Source organism: Plectropomus leopardus, chromosome 22 (assembly GCF_026936395.1).
Source record: "Plectropomus leopardus strain MGB_pleo_1.0 chromosome 22, ASM2693639v1, whole genome shotgun sequence".
NCBI classification, from domain to species: Eukaryota; Metazoa; Chordata; class Actinopteri; order Perciformes; family Serranidae; genus Plectropomus; species Plectropomus leopardus.
The window spans coordinates 8,362,245-8,389,374 of NC_142197.1; the positions used below are offsets into that span (position 1 = coordinate 8,362,245).

At 41.6% G+C, this 27,130-nt stretch overlaps 1 protein-coding gene across 1 annotated transcript; it reads right to left on the bottom strand.

Moving 5' to 3' along the window:
• Positions 1-108: 108 nt before the first annotated feature.
• gnptab (N-acetylglucosamine-1-phosphate transferase subunits alpha and beta) lies at positions 109-25,829 on the bottom strand. The gene is made up of 21 exons (XM_042511316.2): positions 25,530-25,829; positions 24,023-24,108; positions 23,511-23,630; positions 22,150-22,200; positions 20,496-20,698; positions 19,903-19,967; positions 19,592-19,726; positions 12,588-12,749; positions 12,317-12,496; positions 11,763-11,933; positions 11,344-11,467; positions 11,037-11,252; positions 9,622-10,673; positions 9,145-9,344; positions 8,482-8,701; positions 8,251-8,364; positions 8,036-8,121; positions 7,849-7,947; positions 7,556-7,723; positions 5,255-5,345; positions 109-3,056 (listed from the first exon to the last, which is right to left on the bottom strand). Exons 1-21 carry the CDS (start codon positions 25,689-25,691, stop codon positions 2,985-2,987), a joined length of 3,777 nt encoding a protein of 1,258 aa, XP_042367250.1. The 5' UTR covers positions 25,692-25,829; the 3' UTR covers positions 109-2,984.
• Between the last annotated feature and the right edge of the window lie 1,301 nt (positions 25,830-27,130).

The following is a 27,130-nucleotide window of genomic DNA, read 5'->3' on the forward strand; positions in this document are numbered from 1 at the left end:
GGAAAAAATTTATTTAAACGACTTTAGAACAAGGCTACTGCAACCTAATAAAATGTGGAAAAACTGTGAAAAGATGTGAATACATTCACACGTGACAAAAACACCAAGTTGACTGAACCAAACCACATTTTATTTCAGCCAGAGGAGCCACTGAAGTGACGCAGTCTGAAGGAATCCCATTTCACAGATGTGTGATTCATCGCCTCGCCTGCTGACATCACACCACCACACATCATGTGACTTTCCTGGCAGCGGGAAAATGCTGACAGCATCGAGTAGTCACTTCCATTTTTGTCAATATAATAAAGAACTTTGTAAAACTGACATTCAGAGGGAAAAAGTTTGACGAGCATTGTCTGAGACTACGTTTACATTCTGCAGCATTCAAATCAGATGCATCAGTTACCGGGCTCACGGTCACGACAATACAATCCAAATAAGTTACACAACATGCTGAGGGGGTCTGAATTTCAGACAGTAGCGAGCCTGTTGAGTCCCACAGGGACACACACACAGGTGGCTATGAAAGCTGTAGTATCACTTACATGTAGCTCCAACAATCACATGTGTACCACATTAATGATCATATTATCCTATATCCCATTCATTCTATTATTAAAATATTAGATTGGGGTGTGATGTGGCACAACATTTACGAGAAGATGTAAAAAAAAAAACAAACAGGAGATAAACAAAAATGTTCAAACAAGCAGGAATGAACAACGAAGGCACTTCAAGTTTTCATGTTTTTTTAAAGACAACAGACAGAGATATAACAGCCGACGCTTAAAGCTGGGGTAGGCAGTTTAATTTTGGCATCACTGGGGGCAAAAAGTCCATAATAAACTTTGAGCAATTTGTAATTTAAGTGGACTAATAGAAAACTACTTGCACCTCCTTTTGGCTCTGTTTTCAAGGATTTGAAAATCTAAGCCCTGACAGGTGACTTTGGCCAATCACAGGTCATTTCAGAGAGAGGGAGCTCCTATTGGCTAATCTATTAATGCAGATGCTCTTGTGCGTCCCGTCGGTGAAAGCCTGATTCAGTGGCGGAGAGTCTTACAGAGAATTTTGTTATTCCTGCATTGGCAACAACTACCTACGCTGCAAAGCAACCCAAAAATAGGAGAACAGACTTATCAAAAAGAGTATAAAAGCATATACTCAATATCTCACAGATTCAAATTCATGTTCATGCAGCTAATGTTAGCTAGAGCCATAAATTGAACCCGCCTCACTCCCCGCAGCTTCGGTGCACCTCGCCAAAAGGAGAGCAGGCTGCAGCTCAGGAGACGGACCTGAAGTCAACCGTCGCTGTGGGGGAGCAGGCCGGCCGGATCAGCAAACTTTCTGTTGCTGTTGTGACACAGGTGAAGGCTTTAACATACTTTCCGGACGGTCCGTGTCGGCCACGTGCAGTAAATGGGAGGGCCGCGAGGTGAGCTTACTGTCCTCCTGTTGCGGACAGCAGGAGGAGTTAAACTAAACAATGCTGCTGGATCTGGAGTGAATGTCAAATATCCCACTTTAAACTAACTATACAATGGTGAGGCGGCTGCAGCTGCTTGACAACAGTGTTTTGAACTGGACTGGAGTGTGGAATGAGAGATTGGATGGCATGATGTAGGCATTTGCTATGCACAAAAAAATGGGCGGCACGTGAAACTACGCATTTAGTCCGAGCGGACCCTTGCGGACATGGGTGTATAACAACATTTACGTCACATGGACCAAAAACGGACCCCTGAGGACACTAATACTATGGATTTGCCTTTAGACCCGGTGCTGCCACTGGCGACCAGCCCTTTGTGACACTCATCACTGGGACTGCGTTAGCCAAAATCAAACCGCCACAGCCGCCAACTGAAGGTCTGTGACTCCAAAGCTGCCGCCTCGCTCACGTCAGTCCACGGCAGCGAGGCTGAGCAAATGCTCTGCGTGCAGCTCTACAATGAAATAAGATTAAATAAAGGGGGGTTGCTGTCTGAAGTGTGTGCATACGCCTGTGGCCGTCTGGTGGGAGGGGCTTAGGAGAGCAACGAATGACCTGCAGGAAGGTGTATTTTCAATTTTCAATTTTATTTTTTTTTTGCCTTTTCAGATTACCCCAGCTTTAAGCCTTTGAACCTGGGTCAAATTAATTATTTTATTCTTCCTATATGTAGTTTTTCCTTCATTTCCTTAAAATGAAGCCATAGCAGTAAAAGCCACACAAACAGGGCTGCAAGTACCTATGCTTTTCAACTTCTGACTGATGTTTCAATAAAATTACAACAAATGCCTATCACAGTTTCCCAGCATCCCTGGAGACATCTTAAAATGTTTTTTTTTTTTTTAGTTTGACAAACAGTCCAAAACCCAAAGATAAACAACTCACAATGATATAAAATAAAGAACATACTCACATTTTTCCTTCAAAAATGACTCAAACGATTAACCGATTATCAATATAGTTACTTATTGATCAATCTGCTAATCATTTGAGCTTAAAACACAACAGTTTGTGGATTTTATGGTAAACTTGCTGCACACACATGCACACAAGTCCCGACCTGCTGTTGTCAAATGTTTCACACATTAACAGCACATCCATCAGTGACACAGTGAGGGCAGGACATGAGGAGGGCGGTGCAGTGTGGAGGGAGTGTTTGTTTGCGTTTCTGTCAGTGTGTGTGTGTGTGTGTGTGTGGTACAAACGTCTCAGACGCCCCCAGTGGAGGAAAAGAAGAATTACAGGCTTCTTCTTTCTGGCTGCCGTTCCTTTCTGGCCAGCCCCATCCATCATCCTCCAGAAAATGTTTCATCACCATCTCACATTGAGTCTCTATCTTCCGTCTGTGCTGATGCAACACAAGCACCGCGGACTTCGGATTCCTGTTTCCACCCAGTTCCCCCGCCCTGAATCCTCTCGACTGAGCAGGAGAGAAAGGGGTGGGGGGTTGTTGAAGTGCAGAAAGGAGAAGAGAGGGACGTTTTCCTTTCTTTCACACCCGCTCAGGGTTGCTGTCTCTGTTCACTCTGCGTCTGGGGAACAGCTTTCGCTTCAGGAGAATCAGCTGTTATGAGAGGGAAGGAGAGGAAGCGGCATAATTAGAAACTGCATGATAAGGAAGGACAAGAAAAGCTTTGTGCCGTCTGTCAGCAAGAGGTTGAGTGTGATACAAAAGGACAGGGATGTTTACACTTCAAGCTATGATTCAGCACTTAGTTATTCGCTCCCTGGCAGAGAGGATCAGTGCCACTCTCCAGTGGTGGAGGACATGCTCAGATCTTCCACTCAAGTTCCCCTATACTACAGTATAGGGGAGCTCTTAAGTAAAAGAACAAAAGTGTCTTGGGAGAATAAATTGTTAGAAATGGAATAAGATATAAATATGTTTACTTCATTACCTGTATTAAGAATTGTGTTTTTGTTACATTAGAATGAGACGTTTATATTTACATACGGAGTGAATGGAGATGTATGTTCTTTTCACAGTAGTTCAGAATATGCACGGACGGTATCACAGTATTACGGTATTCCAGGTGGTGTGATTTTAAATACCGTCAAAAATATGAGCACTCACCTTTCTATCAACTTCATATTGGAGAGGCTGTATTGAGGATGTTTTGCGTGCAGTGTGCATCACGCGCCCTAGAGGTTACACCAAGGCCACACTTCACACTGCCAGCGTTTTTTGTTGCGGCGCTGCTGCAGAGCTGCTGCAGAGCTGCCTACTGTTATAACTACCGTATTTCCACAATTAAAAGCACATACTTCTCTCATTTAAGAAGCCATGGGAGGAGTTAACGCTCCACACTGATGCCGTCCAAGCCTAGTTCAGATTTGTGACAGACTTTTATTTGTTGGGACTGGGACCGTTAAAGTTAAGCTTTAACACTCTGAAGTGGAATTGTCAATATACTGTATTATTTTGTTGAAAATACAAATGTGGAAGTGGAATTGTGCTAAGAGCCATATAAAAATATATTTAGTTTATTCACTTTGTTATTTTGTAAACATAAAATAATTAGGAACTCTTTGGATGAAAACATTTTTGCTAGTATTGCATTGCAGAGCTATTAAACTGTCAAGCATACTCACTTTTAATAAGTTTAAAGTGTGCATTCACAGCTGTATTATCCAGCTAAGTACCAGATCCTGACTCAACATCGGCAGATACTCAACATCAAATGACTCGGAGCAGGGAAAAAAAACTCAATCGGGACATCCCTAGCTCTCTCCTCATTGCTAACATTTATTTTTAAAAAGAGCTAGCTCTCGATAAAGGCTTTGTAGCCTGTCAACACATTTAACCCACGGACGTAAGTAGTATCAATGTTCCCAAATAAGAATATTTACAAAACGGAGTACTCCTTTCAGGTGATCAAGACTTGGTTACTGAAAAGGATTTTGACACCAAATTCCCCTCAGACCTTCTGAAACCCAAGAAAGTAAAGATAATCTTAGGAGTAGGGCAGCAGAGTAAAATCACCTCCCTCTGGAGAGAACGATCTTTTGATCTCTCCGATCTAAACTGCACAAAGCCGACTCTAATTTCTCCGCCTTAATAACTCGGGCAGCAGAACAGCCAGCCTCCTCTGCTGCCAAAAAGACATCAAAAGTCTGTTTGTGTGTGGTGACAGAGATGCTGGAAAAGTCTGACACATTCCTAACTGGGAACACTGGTCCCACGGGCTGCTGTGGGGGAAAATTCTCCTAAGGTCATCGCAACTATTAACCTTTCTTTAGGTTCGCTGAGGAGAAACTGGAAACCTTCGGATTAAGGAAGTACCTCAAAACAGCTCAATGTCAAATATGAGTCGGGTAGTATTTGTTAAACATTTCCTGGCATTTGTTTCAATTTCTTCATGGACCAAATTGGAGCAATTTGTTATGAAAGTTTACCAAGAGCCCTCTTCTTTTCAAAATGATTTACTAAAATGTTCTTTGGATGTTCTTCCAGCTAGAAATCCCGCTTCTCTGGCAACAAAGAAGGTTAAAGTAAATAGAAGTACAAAGACAGACAAGTGTTGTGTTTCACAGAAGACTGCTGGCCGTCTTTCATTTCTGTAAAGTCAGGTCCTGGCTCAGCCGCTCATACTCGCACGACACATGAGACGGATGCACCGCCGAGTGGAACTCGGGTAGCAAAGGCCTGAGTCATAGCTCAAGTGTGAATCATGGAAACGGAGAGGTGTCTAAGTGCATGTCCTGTGTCTCCATCTGAATGTGTAAAGAAACTGTGTGTGGTCCGAGGCTGGACGCACTGACCTGTTCGGCAAAGAAGGACATGATGGTGAAGATGACCAGTGTCACAAGGACACAGTGCGTCCAGAACTTTAGTTTGTCCCGATACACCCGCCTGGGGGGGAAAAAAACACATTATCAGTTAAGTTTAAATTAAAAACTAGTATAACTGCCTTGTAGTTGTATGCCTCCAGTAAGTTGCACTTACAGTTTATATCAGTGTCTGTGAAAACAGCGTATTCATTTTTGAGTTATGACCAAAAACTTGTTTTGTGAAGTCACAATGACTTCTAGCTTTTAACTACCAAATTCTAATCAGTTCATTCATGAGTCCAAATGAACATTTGTGCCACATTTAAGAAAATTCCCTAAAGGCCTTTTGGAAATACTGAATTCAAGAGAATGAGACTGACCCAAGGCCACAGTGACCTTGAAATTTACCACCAAATTCTTATCAGTTCATTGTTGAGTCCAGGTGGATGTTTGTGCCAAATTTGAAGAAATTATTTTAAAGTGTTCCTGAGATACGGCTTAATAGGAATATGACGGACATGGTCACAGTGACCTTGACCTTTGACCACTAACTTCTAACCAGTTCATCTTTGAGTCCGAATGGGTATTTGTGCCAAATTTTAAGAATTTCCCTCAAGACATTCTTGAAATAGACAGACACAAAGTCTTCTATTCACTTTATTAGTCCAGGTGGATGTTTGTGTCAAATTTGAACAAAACGTTCACAAAAGCACGCACATCCAGATAACAAAAGGGGACATTTGTGCCAAATTTAAAGAAATTCCTTCAAGGTGCTCTTGAGATATCACATTCACTGGAATAAATCGGATACAAGGTCCCGTTGACCTTTGACCACCAAAATGTAATCAGATCATCATTAAGTCTGTTCGAACATTTGTGCCATTTGTGAGGAAATTGAAGGAATTTCCTCAAGATGTTCTTGAGGTATCACATTCACAAGAATGAGACAGAAGAGGTCACGGTGGCCTTGACCTTTGACCACCAAAATCCAATCAGTTACTTGTTGAGTCTATCAGACAGCAATCAATCTTGAGATATCATGTTCACAAGAATAGGACTGATGATTGTAGGTATAGCCGGGTAAATGGAATACCCAAAAACCTAATGGCATAATGTGAAAAAACATCGGTACAGATGCAGAAATAAGACGTATGTTGAATGTCGGAGGTGGCACGTCTCCCTGGACGCTACTTGTGCTGTGATGTAACAAGAAGTACACATGCAATATGCAGAGGGCAGCAGGGCAACAGGGTGACAAGGTGACATCAGCCAACGCCATCTGCCTGTCACTTCACTAACTCAGAGACAGGACGGGAGGAGACGGGAGGAGACGGGAGGCTCAGCTGTGTGATGATCTTACAACTATCTTACATTGAGCGACTGATCTGAGGCGGCTCGGTCTAATTTTAAAGCCTCTATGTGACACCGGCATTAAGGGGCTGAAGCCCCCTCAGTACAGGAGCAGGATCTCTGACAAAAACCCTCTAAAGCCCCCGAGGGATTCCCACCGCTCCAACCTGGCAACGCTCTGTCACATGTGGTGATAGCCACAAAGTCTTAACTAAGGCTGTTTCTGAAAAAAAAAAAAAAAGATAAATTACCGGCTCACGTGAAACAAAGTGTCTGGTGTGTTTTTTAACTATTAATAACTGCCAGTGATTGATTTATAGAGTGATTGAGCAAACACTTATCAAGCAGAAATGTCATCATGTCAACATGAGGATTTACAGCTTTTCTGTGTTTTATTTCAGTGTAAACTGAACCTTTGTGGGTTTTGGACAGTTTGTCAGACAAAATATGTATACGGAAGACCTCACTTTGGTCTCAGGGAACTTGTGATGGATGTTTTTTGCAACTTTATAAACCATTATTTGATTAAACAAAAAATAACCCATAGATGGTAAAAGCAAGGAGAAATCTACAGCCATCCTAGCGCCAGATGTTAAGCAAGGATAATGTGTTGGGGTTGGACCCAAATATTTGTCTCAGATTCTGAGCCTATTATAACTAGTGTTTATTGTTAATATGTTTGAATATTCACTGCTGATTACTACAGAAGCTCGGGAGCCCCAAAAACAGCATTGGGAAAGCCCAAATGTTTACTGTGTCCTCAGAAGTTTCAAGCAAGTTTCTTTTGCTTTCTGTTTCTCATTTTCTATGTATTACCTTTTTGTCTGTCTGCTTGTTTCTATAATGACTTCTCGATTTTCTATTGTACATGTTCAAAATAAATCGAATTGAATCGAATCAAATCAAAAAAATGATCGAAATGATCTCTGAACTATATCCTACCATTCCTGGAGCTCGTCCATATGCAGGAACCTGTTGCGATACTCTCTGGGCAGCTCAAACTGGGACGGCAGTGGGAACATGGACTCGTAGAAGTCTCTCAGCACAGCTTTCACTGTGGCGGCGTCCTTGTGGCTGTGGTCGATGTTATCATTCAAACAGATGAACTTCCTGTTGGGGATTAGTGACAATACAAAAGGTAGGATAGTTTAATAGCCAATATGGTAAAGAGATAAACTCTGCACTACATAGAGGGGAAAAAAAGAAGAAGAAAGGCTGATCTGAGTCTTTTCTACCTGGGATTCTTTCTAATGTCGTCTAATTGGCCGACCACATGGGACACATTTGTCCGCACCATTTTGAAAGCGATCTCCTCCTCCCCCATGATCTCAAACCTGTCCAACAGAGCACACATTAGCAGCAGCAGTAAATCTAAATTTTAAGACTGTTTTTAGATTGAATAATGGTACTTAAAGCTCTCACTTGTATTTATTCTGGTCTCTGAAGGCTTTCTGGATGCGTTCTGTGATCGGCTTGCAGTGGAGGACGAGGCCTTTTGTCACGGGAGGCTGTCAATTAAAAAAAAAAATAAATTTAAAACTCCTTTAGGTCTTGCAACCTTGCAAACGTGTAACCATAAACATGCTTACAAAACATCAAGTCAAGGTTATCTCTTTTTTTCGGGCAGTGTGGCTCACCATGCTGGGGTCATAGTAGGCCTCCTGAGTTGGGTTCACCAGGTGGAGCAGCGTCAGGTTAGTCGGGAGCGTCTTTGAGCAGTTTATCAACATCTGCTCCAGGCCTGTCAGGTCCTACAAAATGCAACAAATAATATCAGACACTTCGAAACCAGAAGAAAATATGCTAAAATATTACCCGACAAGTCTCTTGATTTTAGGGAGAGAAGACGTTTCAAAGCTAGGACCGACCTGCAGGCTGAGGGGCAGGTCGTTGATTCTTGTGGCCAGAGTTCGGATCTCTCGGTCGGACAGGACGCCCGAGTGGTCGGTGTCGATCTCATCAAACACCTCGGACACGTTGAGCTGCTGCTGCGCGCTCATCAGGAAATAGAAATATGAAAAGGCGAACTGCATGTCCTCTGAGTGACGAACACGATGGGCTGATGTTTTGTCAAACTCCTCTGGGAAACTGAAGAAAAGAGAGGGGAGAAGTTTAACTTCCTTTAAAAAGGAAGGAGTCTCTGTCTGCATGTCTGTCCTTCGATTTTCTTGACAACCGCTCATCAGACTACCTCACACTTGACGAGTGTATTGCTGCGGTCCAAAGCAAATGCACTGTCAAATGCAAGCTCTTAGGGTTCGCAGGAAATATTTATTAGCAGTGTGTTATGTACACACTGTGTTGTGTATTGAGACGGGAACCAAATCAACTATTACAGCGTGCTTGGTACAACTCACTCTCAAACAACTAGCTGTTACCAAATGATACGTAGCCTCTAAAGTAAGCACGACATCGAGTGTGAAGTTGTTTGGATGAGCCGTTCTTAAAAAACTGTAATATTTGAGGCCTGTTTCAAACAGACAGGATTTGAACTGGTGTTTAATAATGCTAAGAATCTATAACACACTCACGTGTCGTGCAGCTCCTGCATGATGAGACGGTCGATCATGTGCGGCATGTGTGCGGGCACTTTTCGGGACGTGAATCCAAACTGGCCGTTGAGCAGCTTGTTGACGTAGCGCAAAGAGTCTGCAAAAGTGTCCCGCAGCCTTCGAACAGTGGCGGCACCGTCTGCCTCGTATGACAACTCCCTCTGCAGACGCTCCTCTTCCTGGAGAGTCAACACAAAGATATGAATATTGGAAAAAAGAAAAATAAAATACTCGATTAGAAACTTTTAATTTCAGTGTTTTTCATCTGGGAAAAGTGGCAACTGGACTCGTAAAGCAGAACAGATATTTATTGCAAATACTACTAGCAGGTAAAAAAAAAAGCAATAAGGAGAAAATAACTGAGTTAACAGTCTCCAACAACTTGAGCGGAAAGAAATAGTTAAGGAGATTAATTTTATGGAACAAGTACTAAAAAGAAGATGTTGCCCTTCTTACCTCAAGCAGCTCCTGGAAGTATTTCTTCCTCTCCCACGGCAGGAAGCCTCTGTCAGAGGAGATGAAGTGTTGGAGTCTCCTCCCGACTGGAGATCCTCCTGCAGCGTCGGCTGGTTCTGCTTTACTCTCTGTGCTTTTTGTTTTGGAGAGGCTGCTCAGCAGTTTTGAAGTCATGGGCCTCTCGATCGCAGCTTTCAGGTTGTATTGTTTGGGAGGTTCAAAGCCCTTCTTGTGCTCATCGTCAATATTCACTGCGGTAAAAGGAGGGACGGGTTTTTGTTGCACCGCTGCTTCTTTTCTGGACGTTTCTTTTGCTGAGTTTTGATTTTTCTGAACGATATTTGGTTTTCCCTCCAGGTGCGCTCCATCCAAGTCTTTATCTGGCTTTTCCTTTGCTGCACCCTCGTTAGCCGGATGTGAGTCTGCGTCCTGTTGTTTCTGAGCCAGTGTTTTGTAAGGCTGAAGAAGTTCAGCCTTCGTGAGGTTATAACCCTTCATGGTGATGTCACCGATCAGAAGCTTCTCCTCCAGCTTCTGCAGCTCACTTTGCACGGCGGCCGGTAGAAGTGACACATTCAGCGAGGGAACTTCGATGTCGACCTCGGGTTCACCCGGCTGCTTCTTCTTGATCTTAGGACCCCGTTTGTCTTCTGGAATGTCTGAGAAGGGGAACGGCGGCTCTGGCGTCGGGGTCGGCTTTGGCTCTTTGCCGCCGTCTTTGCCCACAGCCTGGGACACGTTGACCTGAGGCATCTCTCTGGTGTCGACAGCTACAGTGAAGCTCATTGCGAACTCTGTGTCGTCTTGTCTCTGGAACGTGAGATTGTAGTGGATCTGTGTGGCGTTGTGGCCCGGAAGGAGCAGCAGGTGAATGGTCTTCCACTTGTTGGCGACGGAGGTGTGACGAAGTGCTTCGTTGTCCCTAACGTGGGCCTCGGAGACTCTGCGGGCGATTCTGTCAAAGCTGAAATATGGTCTGGTTTCGCCTACTGGGAGGGTGTACAGGCTCTGATTCCTCCGCAGGGTCACATGATACAGCTCGCCAAAGTGCTCTGTAACACACATTGATACAATTAATCAATGAATTATTACTTTTGTTAAAGGTTTCGGCTGGAAATATTCTTTTTTTTGTCATTAACAACAAATCCCAACAAAACCAACACAAACAATCATCAGTCTCTCAATACTTTCAAATGGTTATATTCTTTAAAAAAAAAACAGTAAGTTACTTATTAATAGCTCTCAAGCTATCAAAAGCAAAATTAACAAAAACTTCCATCTTGTAACAACACTCACAAATCACAACATGTTTAAAATCACAATATTTAATCCTATCTTAAGTATCCCGATAATATATACCACGATATTGCAGGCCTTTGGTGATTCGTAAATATCGTCATGGTGCTTTAACTCACCTTGGCCGCAGTCTCCCACATCAAATCCACAGGAGAGGACATTGCAGGCCTGGTCACAGAACTTGTCCGCCAGCCAGGAGTTGGCACAGCCTTGATTACAGTACGACGTCCCCCCAAGACCTCCGAGACCGCCTGCAAACTGCCACACCTGTCCTCCAGCTCCACCAGGCCCGCCACCGCCAACACCCCCTGCAAACCGACTGTTCCCCGCCGCACCTGTCAGAGGAAAGGGACGACATATTAGACATGAAGGAAACAAATTTGCTCATTTACACAGGAGAGACGGACATATGGTGGATCTGTTTACCGAGGCAGTCTCCTCCGTCCCAGTCACACGCAGAGTTGTTGCAGGCTTTGTCACAGTAGCCATCTTTGATCCAGGATCCTGGGCAGCCCTCAGCGCAGTTGGGGACGGGCCAGGTGAGATACACCTGCAGGGAGGTGAGAAAAGAACATTAAGAGCCAGTTTGTAGTCAATTTAGCCATCTGAAACCTGGAGACACTTTCCTTTTCAGCTGCTTTTCACAAGTATTTCAACCTTTGAACCCCAAACAAATTGGTTTGTTTCTTTTGAAAACATTTTTTGTTTTACTTTACCATTTTTTGTTTGTTTGTTCATTAGTCGGGGGGGTATTTTATTTGTTTTTTTCCTAAATTTTCAGTTTATTTTCTTGTACTTTCTATTAATTGCTAGCTGCTCGGCACTGTGTTCTGCTGCATTCACACCTTCTGTCCTTTGGAGTGACTGTAGAAGTCGTCTGGCCAGACGTCTTTGCCAAACATCACATCATCGTTGAGGTAAATGAACTTTTGGGAGAGCCCTGGGATGCGATGAATGTGGGTCTCTATGGCAGGAGAGCTGAAAGTGGGAAGGTGGCTGCTGTTCAAGAAGATATCCTTTAAGTAAAAAAAAGAAACATTTATGTTAATATACTAAACTAAACATGTAATTTCCAACTAATACAAAGTAGTGTCTCTGAAAAGAGACTTCAGGGAATGAGCTTTGACTGTATAAAGCATAGATATTGTGCTGCAATAAAATCTGAATTTTAAATGCTGAAAGAAGATTTTTAAAGCTCATTAATGTAAAAATAACATGCACAATTCAACCAAACATTTTAAGAAGAGGTGTTCCTGTCAAGTTCTTTCCAATAGGACAAGTTGTGTAATTGTTTTGGTATTTTTTTATTTGGTTTTTAAGTCATTAAATTAGCTTTAGGAGCCAGTAAAAATAAGCTGACCACCCATCCCTGTTTAAGAGGTTGAGGCTTAAAGTTTACCTGATGTGTGACAACTGTAACTCTGGGGTTATCCAGGTTGAGCCAGGAGGGAATCTGCCCGTTAGTGACGATGAAGATGTGTCGCACCCAGGGGGCGTGTCTCTCCACGGAGCGCAGCGAATAGCGGAGCTCCTCGTTATCCTCAAATCTGCTGGCTGAAACGTCTTCATCCTGTTTGGACTGGAGAGGACAAACAATAAATACTTAGTGTATATCTCAGGGGGACATTGATGCTCGCAGTGAACAGGATTTCAGGAGGGAGCAGTCGTACCTGTGAGATGGCGGTGAGGTCCCAGAACAAGTAGCCAGGGCTGATGGTTAACTCTTTACCATCAAGCGTCAGGTTCTTTTTAGCCTGCTGGCTGAGATCAGTGAAAGCCTGCGGAGTCTTCAGGTGGAGGAGGGCGATGCTGGCTTCAGAGTACAGCTCAAACTGAAGGACAAATAAACACAACAGTAAGGTGTTAAAGAGTACTCGAGAGATTTGGAATTGCATTTTCGCAAAGTTTTTGGACTGATTATAGACACTATTCCTACCATCTCCTGTTGCCACATAGTGAATTTTTATTCAGCACTGGTTTAATTTTTTAATTGTTCCCTATGGAGAGCGGGTGTCTGCAGCTGCATGCGACTACCTGGATAAAAATGCCACACCAGGCATCTTCTTTTATTTTTTTATTTTTTTAAGAGTGCACCGCCATTTTTGTGCAGCCACTCCCGGCACCTCCAGTCGCTCCTTTAGCTACTGTCACAACAAAGACAGACAAGTAAATTTGTGGCAACAGACCAGCCAGCGGACACTGCATGTTGCTGGTGAGTGTTGAGCTTTTATCACTGTGCTGTCTTAAGTTTGTTATTAACTGTGAAGTCAACCCTCTGTTCATGCAGCGTCATGTTAGCTTACTAGCTGTCTAGATATCGTTGTCATGGAAACAAAACCCATGCCCAGTGCGTAATAAAAAAAAGGGATGTATCCTGACAACCTTTGTTTTGTGAGTATGTGTCCTTTTGTTTCATTCTGTGTCCCCTCACTAAATTCATAGTTTTCTGCAGGTCTGCAAATGCAGCGCAGGCAGATTTTTCCTCAGCAGCAGTTTGTGGAGTTTGAGTTGCGGGAAGGATAATTGATTAATGATCAGAGCTGATCAGAGTAGATCTATGGATGACTGCAGAGAGGAGTGAGAGCAAACTTTAAGAGCAAGCAAGAACGGTTAAGTTTTACTTTTACTGTGTCTGGCGTTTTTCTGCTCCATCTGTGCCCAGAGTATGTTCTGCGCTCCGAGAGTGTGGCGCAATTAATAAGCAAAGCAGTATATATATTCCAACAGCGCCCCCAGCTCAAAAAATTAAAAACAATACTGGGCAGCACATGTTGTTACTGAGGCAGGCTGCCACAAATAAATAAAAGAGGGGGAAACCCTGCTGTGTCCAGTTACTTTAATGTTAAATGTAAAATCAGTGGAGTGCTCCTTTAAGTCAAAAATCACTACATACACTGTGGGAACATCAAAAATAGAAATTTCTCAGAGTTCGTGTGACATGCCAGCGATGTGGTGCAGCCAGGCTCGTGACAGAGACTTTCATGAGTCTGTCATTGGGGAGGTTTCTGGAAGTCTGGGAATGAAATGACAAGACCGACAGTGTGACCTCTGACCCCGCAAGGATAGAGGTCACATCAAAACAGTGATGATGCCTGCATGGAGGCATCTGTGTGTGTGTGTGTGTGTGTGTGTGTGTGTGTGTGTGTGTGTGTGTGTGTGTGTGTGTGTGTGTGTGTGTGTTTAAAGAGGTGAGCGCTCGGAAAATTCTGTGATGTCATCCTCTCCATGGGGGTCACATGAGGGTAGCTCTCTGTCTGATCTCAGGAGAGTTATGTGAGGCATTGGAGGACTCCGTGTGTGTGTGTGTGTGTGTGTGTGTGTGTGTGTGAGGGAGACACCCTCGGACTTGCCCATTTCAAACAATGTGTCTCGCCTCTCATCTCATAAACTCTAAGCTTCCCAGGAAAAGTCTCACCCCGTCTCACTCCATCACCTCACATCGACTCCTTTGTTTTCCCTGCTCCTGTTTTTAGGTGAGGAGGATTAGCTGTGTCTTATAAACGCAGCGAGGAGCAGCCTGGAGACATTGAGCCGTGGATCACATTGCCGTCTCTATTATAGCTCTCTTCACGGTCCTGTTAATGCTCGAACACTCGCACACAAAGTGGAGGAGTTTGTTGGCCAAACACTGGCACATGTCTGCCCACAAGCGAGTGTAAACCACTTTACATACACACGTGCCACATAATAATTTACTTGACTGCAGCGAAAATAACAAATGAAATTATTTTACTAGTCCTGAAAGCATCAGTCATAACTTTTTAACATTTATCAATAATCTATCAAGTGAAAAATTGCCTTACTTTTTCTGGATCTAGCCTCTAAAATAAAGGATTTGCTCTTTTGTTTTATAGAATTTTAAACTGAACATTTTCAGTTTTTTTGTCTTGGACTTTCTTTTGGGGTGGGGGTGCTTTTATGGCTTTTATTTTACAGCATTGCTAAATAGATGACAGGAAATGGGGATGAGAAAGAGTTGGGATGACAAGGTAACCGGTCGGACTCAAACCCGGGGCCGCTGCGACGAGAACACATGGCCTCTGAATATGGGACGCGCGCACTCCGACCAAGCCATTACACATTAGGGTGGGCATGTTTCGCTATTTTGTGTTTTTTCTCTAGTCCAAATCAAAGGTCTCAAACTGCCAGCCGAAGCCAAGATCTGGCCTGTAAGACAATTTCATATACCCCTTATACAAGGATGTCAAACAATCGGTCCCCATAGGATCCACTTTGGCCCGCTGAATGACTTTGCAAAGTGTGAAAATTGAAGATTAGTCCTAAATTCTAATTTTTTAATAATATACATTGCTATTCTTATTTTCCACTGGGTGTCACGCTGGAACGGTCATTTTTTTTTAATGGAAAGCCAGTGCACTAGATGTGTTCACAGCACCTTTTAGTGCAGCGGGTTGGAGTCAAACCTGCGGTCCCTGCAGCTAGGACGCAGCCCGTGTACATGAGCTGCTTGCTCTACTGGGCGACCTACTGGGCGCCCCCTCGCCACAATATCAACATGTTTTGTGTGAGTTTAGTCTTGACATGTATACTGTGGCTGTATATGTGTCTCTGCAGAGGCAACAGAAATGTAATTAGTCTAGAAAAAAACAGAGTTGACACTGTGGGCAAACCAATTAACCTCATGGTGAGTGATCTGTTTGAGCAGGTGGACTGAGAGGCTGCGGTGGCGTGCAGCGCAAAGGACGCCTCCATTAGAGCTGCGTCATCCTGCATCACCTGTGAATCTGACAATCACAAACTGACCTGCAGAGGAAGTTGTAGCAAGACTTTACAGTTCTTGACGAAACAGACAAAACATGACACGACATGTCAACTGTGGCTGGTCTGAGTCCCGAAATAATCCAAGTAAAGATATCGAAATTCCTTAGTGCACAGCAGCATTTTTAGCACAGCCTCAAGAGTGTGGCTGTGCACATATAGTGGGGTTGGGCGATATGGCTTTAAAATAATATCATGATATTTTTAGGCTATATCGCAATACATGGTATACATCACGATATTCTGAAATCACCCCTAAACTGCTGTAAACAACTAAAATAGCAACTACTTACTTAAACTACTGTTATAATAAAGTTTAATAAAATACTGTTATAATGTTAAAGTATAAAGTTAAAGCACTGTTACAGTAAAGTTAAAAAAAGTATAGCATAATATGAAAACACAGACACTTTTATTATCGTCAGACGATATACGATATACTCTTGCTTCACAGTGGAGATGAGACTCCGTGTGCACAAACGCGAACACATAAAAACACAAGCTTATGCAAACACATCAGCGGGCTTGTACACAAACACTGGGAGCAGATGATCGGGGTTGTGGGGCAGCTTTCATCACCATGGCACTCGGGCTGACACCAGCTAAAAATACCGTCCGTCTCTCACCGCTGAACCTCTCCCTCCACACTATGCACATCATCCCTCTTTCACAGAATCGGCCCTGCGACACCAGGAAACACCTTGAAACCCAAACTGTGTATTGTGTGGTGGCCCGTGTACCTAGAATCCTTCAAGCCTTAAACCCCAAACACACACACTTTCCATGCCGGACTCCTGTGTGGCTCCACGTCCCAGTATCATCTCTACTCCCACCAGTCCATTTAAATCCTGCAGCACATTTCCAGCTTGTTATAAAATATGAAAACTGGACCCCTCACAGGTAGGCAAACATAGACATGTCTGAGATGACGGGGTGTGTCCAAGAGAGCGGAGAAGGTCACTAAAATCCTTGTGACCTTTCAGCGTGCTGGCTGGCGCCGCGCCACTCCAAACAGTTGTTCTAATGTTAACCCCCGCAACGCCAGCTAGGGTTACAGCCCAAATGCCGCTGGCTATTATCACATGACCTGCCAGGCTACAGAGCGACCGCAGACCTGGAGACAAATGCAGGGAATGATGGGACAACTGCGATCGGTGATGATATGTAGGTTAAACACTGTTAACCTACATCATCATCATCACATGCAGCGTTATACGAGTTTGACTGAAGCTGCTCCTCCACCTGTTTGTGCCCATATGTTATATAAACTGGAGTATGTACAGTTTATCAATGTAATAATCGGGGCTGCTGCAAGTTTGTGTGGGATTTTTTTTTAATGCTATCTGGAATTAAGATGACGACTTAGTCATTAATTTTTTAGAAGAATTTTTTTTTTTAAAAAAACGTATGATTTAGGGTTAGGGCAAATGGGTTTTAAGACTTTTTTTAATGCCACCTGGAATAAAATTTAAGATCAATTTTACAGTAGCCAGTGTTGAAGAAATAAAATTGAACCAACAAAAATTACTTAAGGTTATGGAGAATTTTATTTTATTTTATAAATTAATACTGAAAGATAAAACTTGACATTTTAGTGATGTTTATGCAAAAGAAATTTGGTAAATGACTATTATTATTATTTTTAAAGTTACCCATTATTTTGAGTTTTGCAAGGCAATTTCAGAAAAAAGAAAATCCTAAAAATCCTACTTCCCATTAACATTTTTAAGACATTTGAAAGATTGTAAGACATGTCAATTAAGGCCTTATATTTAATTAAATTAGTAAATTCAATGCCTTTAAAGACTATATGAACAATAAAATAGAGCAAATCCTATACAATATCAAGTGCTCGCTGATGCGGTCCTTCTGTGTTCAATGCCTGTGTGGCATAAGGAATAAGACTTCTCTAATATGTTGCAGCTGGTCCTTGGGATCCTAAATCGATGGCCGAACAGGAGCAGCTTAAAGTCTGAGTGTAGCTGATGTGAAGTATCTGCAATTATATGTTTGGCCTTCCTGTGTACAGCACTGTCAAAGACACTGCAAAGGGCTACAAGAAAAATTACATTTTTTTCCATTATCACTTAATATGCAGATCATTTCTTCAATTTGCTTGATAAAATGTCAAAAAAGTAAAAGCAGCCTGGCATAATTTTTCCAAAACCCAAGTTGACGTTAAAATTTCTTGTTTAGTCTGACAAACAATCCTGCATGTAAATATCTTCCGTTTACTCTCCTTAAGGACCAAGAAAACCCCAAAATATTCACATTTAAGAAGCTGAAACAAGGGTATTTGGGGAATATTATCTTTTAAAATGACTTAATTTGATGCTGTAAATCCACTAATCCAAGGTACATGGTACCAATATAAAAGGTAGATTTATTAGTCATGCCGTATGCAATTTGTCCTTGATCCTGCTACATCTTTTGAAGCTGAAGAAGGATTTTAGGAGTCTCAGCTGCTCTGTTGTCTATATCCATTAATTTATTCATTTTAACTTAAAAAATACAGCATTAAGAGGTTTTTAAGGCTGATTTTTTTAGCTATCTGAAGAGTCAGCTGACACTGAAGCTGTTGTAAAAGACCTCTGTTTTGCATTTAAATTCTACAAAAGGCAAAAGATGTTATCTAATCCTTCACCCGTCAGCTCTAATCAGCCATGTGAGTTTATTATCGGAAGACGGGACAAACAGTTGACTCATGCCCGTCCTGCTCGTCTGCTGGGGAGACAGGGTCACTCCGGTCCAGCCTGCACTGTTTTGTTTTCTTTGATTATTTCAGAGTAATCCACGCTCGTTAGTGGCATTCCTCGCTCTCAAAATATAGAGCAGATTTCTGATGAGAGAAAATTATTAGATGCACAAGCCGCCGAGCTAAACAGAGGCCCTTTTATCCACATCGCAGCGTAACTGTTTAAAATAGAAAAAGCCCATATTTAGCAGGACAGCACAACCTCCTCTCCAAGGAGGATCTGACATTTGTGATCGTCCCTTTCTTAGATTACGCTGCTGCTGTGATGTATAAAAAGACTTTAATTTGCACTCACACAAATATACAGTACACGTCTGTACTAAGAGACACCCTTCAGCGCTGTGATAGTTAGGACGCTGTAAGACTGACATCTGGTGGCAAAGTTCAGTCATGCAAAAGTTGCCTTTTAGCTCAGCACTTCCAAAAAAAATTAGAAGAAAAAATGCTCATTCTCTGAGTCGAGTTAGTAATATAACCAATGAAGTAAAGCTAAAAGTCAAGAGTGTCTACTGTATATTTATCGTGTGTGAAACTCTGCCACCTGCTGTTCTGAAAATGAATTATCCTCCATAGACACATACATGAAATGGATTTTCAACTATTTTTTGTTAATTTTTTGGGGAAAATGCATCAAAAGAGATCTTTGATGATATTGCAAACAGCAAGAGAAGAAGAAGAAACAATGTCCTCTTCTCTGCAGACACAATAAACAAGAACAAAAGGATGAATTGGTAGTTGTAAGGCGCTTGTTGGGGCAGAGTTGTTTTGCAGGCTGTGATGTACCGGTGCCTTGGAGTTTTTCACTTTCAGTTCACTCTGACCTGCACTCTCACATAATGGCAAACATTTTGGCTGCGCTGGCTGGCTGCTCCAAAATATCATACTTGTATGATCAATTTATTTCAAGAAATGCAGAATTTTATATCTTAGAAAAGGGGCAATAATCTGGGAACACAAGTATTTGTCATGCTCTCTTTTCTTGTTTTTTCCATACTTATCCACGCCTGGAAATTAATATAATATAATTCCATACTTTTCTAGATTGTGTAGGAGCTCTTACGTGTAAATGGACTCTGATCGCAACATCCCAAGTAATAAGTAATGATTCACTAAGTCATTATAATAAAGATGTTGTTTTACCTGTTTGATTTTCTTAGTTATGGCAGAGGGCAGTTTGGCTCTTAGCGTCTCCGTTTCCTTATAGGATGCAGGGAAGCCGCTCAGGTAGGCCAGAGACTGCATGCGGATCAGACCCGGAGCCTCTTTATCTGTCGTCTGCAACACACACAATGAACAAAAGTACATTTCAAAATTCCAAAAAATACCACATTTAATGTTTAATAATAGCAGACTTCCATTATAGGAAGATATGTTGAGGATTTATGTTAAATCAGAGTTTTTCATGCAGTTCAACATTCATTTAACAGTTAATGCAACATGTATAAACTCACCAGGTAACATCTGGACACAGAGAACTTCTGGTCCTCTTTAGACACATCTGTATAGGCTTTATCCGCTAGAAAAAAGAAAGAAAAAATAGGATAAATAGTGAGAAAATGAGTCCTTCAGTCTAATGCCTGTTTTAAAAAGAAAAAAACTTCCTGAATCTTTGAAACTCTTGTGTATGTCTATCTGTATGAGACATTTAAAATCAATAAAATGGTTAAACATCAGAAGTATCATATTGTAAAACGTCAGATTGCCGTGTCTTTTGTTTGTCTGTGTTTAAATGCAAATATGGGCAGAATATTTGCAGAAATTTATGACACAATCAAACACAATAAAACTGCTCACACTGCCTGTTACTGGCAGTGCATGTTACCGCTGCAGCATCCTCACGTTGTGTTTACTCATTAACTACACTTCAAATATCATCTTTTGCATTGTGATTATTTTTTCAGATCTCAGCGATAATCTGCCTGCTGGTTTCGGTTCATCACTCTCCCTGCAAAATCTCTCACATGCTGCTTGGAATCAGTCAGGAAGCATCCTCATCTGATCTCAGTTCAAATCGGTGTTTCTGCACTCTTTTGTGTGTTTTTACCGTCAGCCTGCGAATGGAAGACGGCGACAGAGACGGTGGTGGACGGGTGGAAGGGTTTGTTCATCAGCAGCAGCTCTTTGGCAGCAGAGAAGGAGGGCGAGAGCGTCGGCAGCTCTTTGAGCGTGATGTTGGCCGGCAGAGCGGGGTCCAGAGCCAGCATGGGCGCGATGATGCAGCGGGACAGCAGGCATTCTGGCTTTACACTGATCACAGAAATAAAAAGTACTAAATGCATCTTCACACATTGTGCTCTGACTCAGACGAGCACCTCCTTAAACTTTGTGGTTTTGGCCTCACAAATACTCAAACAATGTGTGAAATTAGTCATGTTAACACCTTCAGCAGCCGGCTCCCTTTGCATCGAGACCCATTTTGTGTCTGCGGTCAAAACTAACAGGTTTTAAATGTCGAGAGAAAGAAAGGGTGAGAGAACGAGAGAGATGGGGCCTAACATTTGGTGGCGATAACAGGAAATCCTTACCCTTAACCCGAATCTTCTGGGTGGTTCAGTCACACCGAAGTTGAGTCAGTGCAAAAGTTTAAAGGACTCTTCCACCTCGTTCGATTTGTCTTTTCAAGAACACATTTCACAAAAAAAGGCCAGAAATTATATGAATTTTAGAATCATATCCCATTGCTTTTACTTCCTGCAAATCATGTTATATTTGGCAATCACGATCAATCAGTTATTATCAATGCTGACCTATCGCACCAGTTTTCACTCCGTTCTACCTCCTTGTGGTTAAACTCACCCCGCAACTTCCTCTTTCAGCCTCAAATTCTCACACTGCTGATCCATTTTGCCTTTAACAGTCATTTCCCACTGTTTCAAAATGCCAATGAGTCTCAGAATTACTTCTAAAAACAATCATTTCAACAAAAAAAACTGCTATTATAAGCTCCATAGAGGAAGGCTTTGAGTTAAAGCTTTGCATTTTTGTTGTACTGGTGCATCTCTTAAAGGATGCATATATACAATTAGACTATGTATAGTATACAGACTATATACTATATACAGTTGCCAGTTTATTAGGTACACTAAGCAAAAACTACTGCAGCCTCATACAACAGTACTGCGATAAATCCTGTCTTCATTAAAGTTAGAATATTCAGTATTAAATTTGGAAAGGTGTTGAGTCACCTTTATGTGTATTTTTGAGGATGTGGTGCTGCTGAATTAAAATGAATTCAGCTATATTTTGCCAATAGGTAAATGCAAGCGCTAATTTGACATTTTTTATCTGTTTAAGTGGTAGGTTTAAAGATTTGTGATATCAGATATGTGGACTTTCACACAGAGGAGCTTGACTCATGTTGATAAAAAGACATTTTAAAATGAATAAATGAAAAGTGATCAAATATTTGTGGCAATTACAACCTTACAAATCCCATTTTAAGTCTATTAAATGACTTGTAAAAACTGATATTTATAAAATTGAATTTAGGCCTTTTTCAGGACCCGCAGACACCTGGTCCAGGATGTAAACATTAGTCACATGTTCCAACAGACATTTCACCCCGGGCTGGAAAAAGTGCAGTTTGAATGTCATGGATTAACATGTGTGTGTAAAAAGGGACTCAGTTAGCCCAGGGCTAATAAACTGTGGAAATCCCAACATGGACCATCACACACCCAACATTTCTTCACACTCACCTCTCTTTTGGCACTTCAGTTGTCTCACTTGCATTTTTCCCCAGGCGTTCTCTGTGTGAAACAAAACAGTGAATTTATATCACTTTCATCACATACAGCCACTGTAGAGCAGTGATACTCAACATACGACCCGCGGGCCAAATCTGTCCCCCTGACCATTTTCTAGATTCACGATGAAAAAAACGTGATTCACGCTGGGAATTGTTTTGTATTATTAGTAATCAAATGTAGACACAGTGCATAAAACAGCATCAAAAAAGAGGTTGTTTACACATTTTCTTTTTTAAAAAGAGCCTGTGGCGGATCCCCACACCCTAACGTCCTAAAATCCAAGAAATGTCCTAAAATCCTGGAAACATCCTGAAATCTGAAAGCCAAGTCTGAGAAATGTCCTAACATCCTAAAAATGTCCTAAAATCCTGGAAATGTTCTAAAATCCTAGAACTATCCTTTAATCCAAGAAATGTCCTAAAATCCTAGAAACTGTCCTAAATACCAGAAACGTCCCTAAAACCTAGAAACATCCTAAAATCCTACAAACATCCTAAAATCCTAGAAATATCCTTTAATCCAAGAAATGTCCTAAAATCCTATAAACTGTCCTAAAATCCTAGAAACATCCCAAAATCCTAGTAGCGCCCAAAAGTGAGAAACATCCTAAAATCCTACAAATGTTCTAAAGTCTGAGAAATGTCCTAAAATCTGAGAAACATCCTAAAATTCTAGAAATGGCCAAACATCCTAAAAATTTCCTTAAATCCTATAAACTGTCCTAAATCCTAGAAATGTCCCTAAATCCTATAAACAGCCTAAAATCCTACAAACATCCCAAAATCCTAGAAATATCGTTTAATCCAAGAAATACCCTAAAATCCTAGAAACATGTATGGGACTGCTGCGACTGGCCCCTGGCCTCCTGTCTTTCTACAAAGCTAAGCTAGTTGAGTATCACTGTTGTAGAGCACTGTATTGATTACAGAGGTCAGTGGACGCCAATAAACATAAAAACTGCCCCATTTTAACAAACAGATGATGGGAGGAAGAAAAGCACAGACGAAACAGGATTTTTCTCCACATAGTTATTGTAACCTTTGGTCTCAGAGCCCCTCTTCCTCAGGGGCAATGTCTGAACACACCAATCAGAGTGAGAATGATTACGGTACAGCTCAAGCTTGTTTGCCAATTCTGACTGTATTCAACTGAAAAACTGACGGTACTCAAGTGTGTTTGTACTCTATAACTACATACAGAAAAAAAAGATTATTGTTTGATTGCAGGCCTGGTAGGTTTAGGCCTGGATTGATTCTGTTGCAAGCTTGCATGCACCCTTGTGTCTTCACAAACACTGAAGCCACAGATACCTCAGAGCTTTTTGTTCCTCCTCCAGTTGCTCTTTGACCGTCTTCAGTTCCTTCAGCAGAGCCGTGTCTGTGCCGTTCACCCATGTGTAGACAACATCAATAGGCATGGGCAGACAGAGCCTACCAAAGAAAAAAAAAAAAACTCGTATCACTCAAGACAGTCCTCAAACTGCAAAGCTGTGACCCTGTTTCCTTCCCCAACGAGTCTGGATTAGTTTTTGTTCATGCATTGTTTCACCCCGCCTAGTTCTGTCAGATTGCTCTCAAGGGAAGGGCGCAAACAATCCTGTGTGGCATGAAGGACAGCTTTTGCAGAAAGTTGGTGCACTTTTTCACATCAACATTTGTGAACAGGATAAGATTTTTACTCGTAAACCACACCCAAGAAACGTTGCATTTCTTATTTTTAGTACAGAGATAAAAATAGTCAGCTGTTTCCAGTGACACCACCGGTAAATTCTGAATAAAGTGTTACAGGCATCCTTCCTTAGCAGCATGGATGTGTCGCTCACCTGCTCTGGAATGATTTGCCACCCACGTTGTCTCTGTAGGAGTCAAACAGCACATGATACTGGTCCCGACTCCACTCCACCACCACCTGTATGGAGAGGAGGGGACACAAGACGATACAACACTCTGGGACAAGAAGTTGTTTATGTTGCTGCATCATAAATATCACACACAGCCAAAGCGACACCAAACCACACTCAAAAAACAGCTTGCTCGCACATTATCTGCACAGCTAAAAATCCTGTAAAATAAGACTTTCTGAATATTTAGGGGAGTATTTAGCTCTTAATTTAACATATTTTCAAACAACACAAGAAACACGTCATAATAAAATCTAAATTTTGCTCAAAGCTTTGCATCATATGCATGGATGGGTTACTCAACGGCCTACTGGGCACAGACGCATTATTTCAGAGACATAAAGCAACCCAAAAAAAGACACAAAATTACGTCAGAGACACACAAAAAACCCAAAGAGAAACAAAACAACTACACTGAGACACAAAATGACAAAAAATATACAAAACTACAAAGAGACACAAAGTGCCAACAAAGACAAAAACAACCGAAAAATGTCCAAAACAAAAAAAAATTATTTCAGATACAAAACAACCAAAAAAAAGACATAAATTACTTAAGAGACACAAAATATCCCACAAAGAGATAGAAAACAACCACAAAAAGACACAAAATGGCAACTAAGGGGGGAAAAAGATGTAAAATTGCCTCATTGATTCACAAAACAACTACAAAGGGACACAAAATGACAAAAAAAGACAAAAACAACTACAAAGAGACACAAAGTACCAACAAAGACAAAAACAACCAAAAAATGTACATAAAAACACACAAAAGTATTTCAGTCATGAAGCAACCAAAAAAAAGATTACATCAGAGACACAAAATATCCCACAAAGAAATACAAAACAACCACAAAAAGACACAAAACGGCAACTGTAGAAAAAAGGATGCAAAATTGCCTCAATGATTATCAACCACAATGAGGAACAAAGTGACAAAAAGACACAAAACAACTACAAAGCGATGCAAAATGCCTACAAAGACAAAAAAGACTGTACTGAGTGGAAAAGGTGGTGGGGTCTTCTGCATATCTGTGCCCGGGGGCCCATTATCTCAATCCGCCCCTGGTGATGCGCGCAAATCTCCCTCAACAAATATGGTTCAGCTAAAACATGAAAGGCTGTCAGTTAGCAAACACCTGGGCTCAGTTATTTTTAATACGTAAAACCACGTGATTAATTATAATGCCGAAGTCGCATGAACACCCTAAAGATTCCTAATACGTTTCAAATAAGTATCTGAAGACACGTATGTTTATTCACAAGCTAAATCAACTTAAAGAGCCATTTTTTGTAGTGGAATTTGGTGGGACGGTGACTTAACTCGAAAGGAGGAGGAAACAGCTGTCGAGCGACGGACGTTAGCTTGTTAAACAACAAAAGCGGCAGCCAGAAAGAGACAAGAGGTGAGAAAACAGAAGCAGCTCACCTCTCCAAACTGAAAGGCGGAAACTATCATGAGGACGAGCCCCCCGAAGCAGAGGTAGAGCCCGTACCGGTGGGACAGACAGGTGTACGTCTGCCGCTGTAACAGCTTCAGCACCGAGTTCACGACTACCATGGTTCTCCTCGGCGAAGCATACCGCTGCATTCATTAACAAAAAACGGGTTTAACGCACTAAACAGTGAAAGTAAACATCAGAAGCGACCCGGAGCTGTCAGCTGACCTGCAGCCAGGCTGCATGACACATGACAACCATACATCTCACTCTTCTTTTGCGGCGGTGACGCTGCTGCCACCCCGCTGCTGCTGCTCCGCTCCGGACTCCTGTCGCCCTCTGTTGGCCAGGAGGAGCAGGAAGTCCACTTGCAAGCAAAGTCAATCCGGAAATGTTGAGTACCCCGACGTTTTATGTTATAAATGCATAATTTGCATATGTTGGGCATTTTGCATAATTTACCTAGTTTGTATATATGTGCATAATCACATATACTGACAGTATTTCAGCCACTTCTTGGGCATTTTGGACATTATCTGGTTGTGTTGTGGGGGTTTTGAGGAAGCTAGATCTATTTCTGATATTTTCAAAATATAAATGTTGTGTTTTAAACCAGACATTGCATATTTTGAGTCACTTTAGGTCATTCTGTCAGGTGCAAATGTCTATCAGAATGGCCTACCACATGTATATATAAAGAAACTAAACTGAAACCAAAGTTATATGTGGAGTAGGTCATTCTGATTGGTACAAATGTCAATCATCTGTATAAATAGAGTTTAAAATAGTTTAGGTCATTCTGTCAGATATACTGTACATGTCTATCAGAATGGCCTATAACCTGTATAAATAGTTAAATGCAGAGTAGGTTATTCTGATATGTACAAATGTCTGTCAAAATAGCCCACCACGTCTCTAAAAAAGGTTCAGTGATGATTTGGTCATTTTGTCAGGGAAAAATGTCAATCAGAATGGCCTACCAAATGTATAAATAGAGTTAAAGGTAGCATAGGTCAATCTGATAGGTACAAATGTCTATAAGAATGGCCTAACACCTGTATAAATAAAGTTATATGTGGAGTAGGTCATTCTGACATAACATAACATAACATAACATAACATAACATAACATAACATATAATTCTCACAATACGGAACAAAAAAGAGAGAAAAATAAAAAATAGAAAGAAAAACAATCATAAAATAAAAACAGGGTAGAGGGTAGTTTAATAATTGTTCTGCTCGTCCCTCTCCTGCACACCTGTTTGGAAACAGACGTGCAAAGTTTTATTTTGATCTGAGTGGAAAAAAAGCAGAGACACCACTGCTCAGAGCTAGCTTTTACACGCCAAATAAAGAGAATAAACAAGAAACTGCCGGGAAAAAAAGTGGAACTTGCTCAGGTACCATCACATGACCTACATATAGGATTTAGGTCATGTGATGACTGCTGGTTGTTGTTGTCTGTGGGTAACATAAACCCTGCCTCTGGTCAAAGACAGTTTCTGGCTTCCTTGGGCCTCATGGCCTGAGCATAATCCAATTGTGAATCACTTGACAGATTTCCAGAGAAACCAAAAGTCATTTTCTC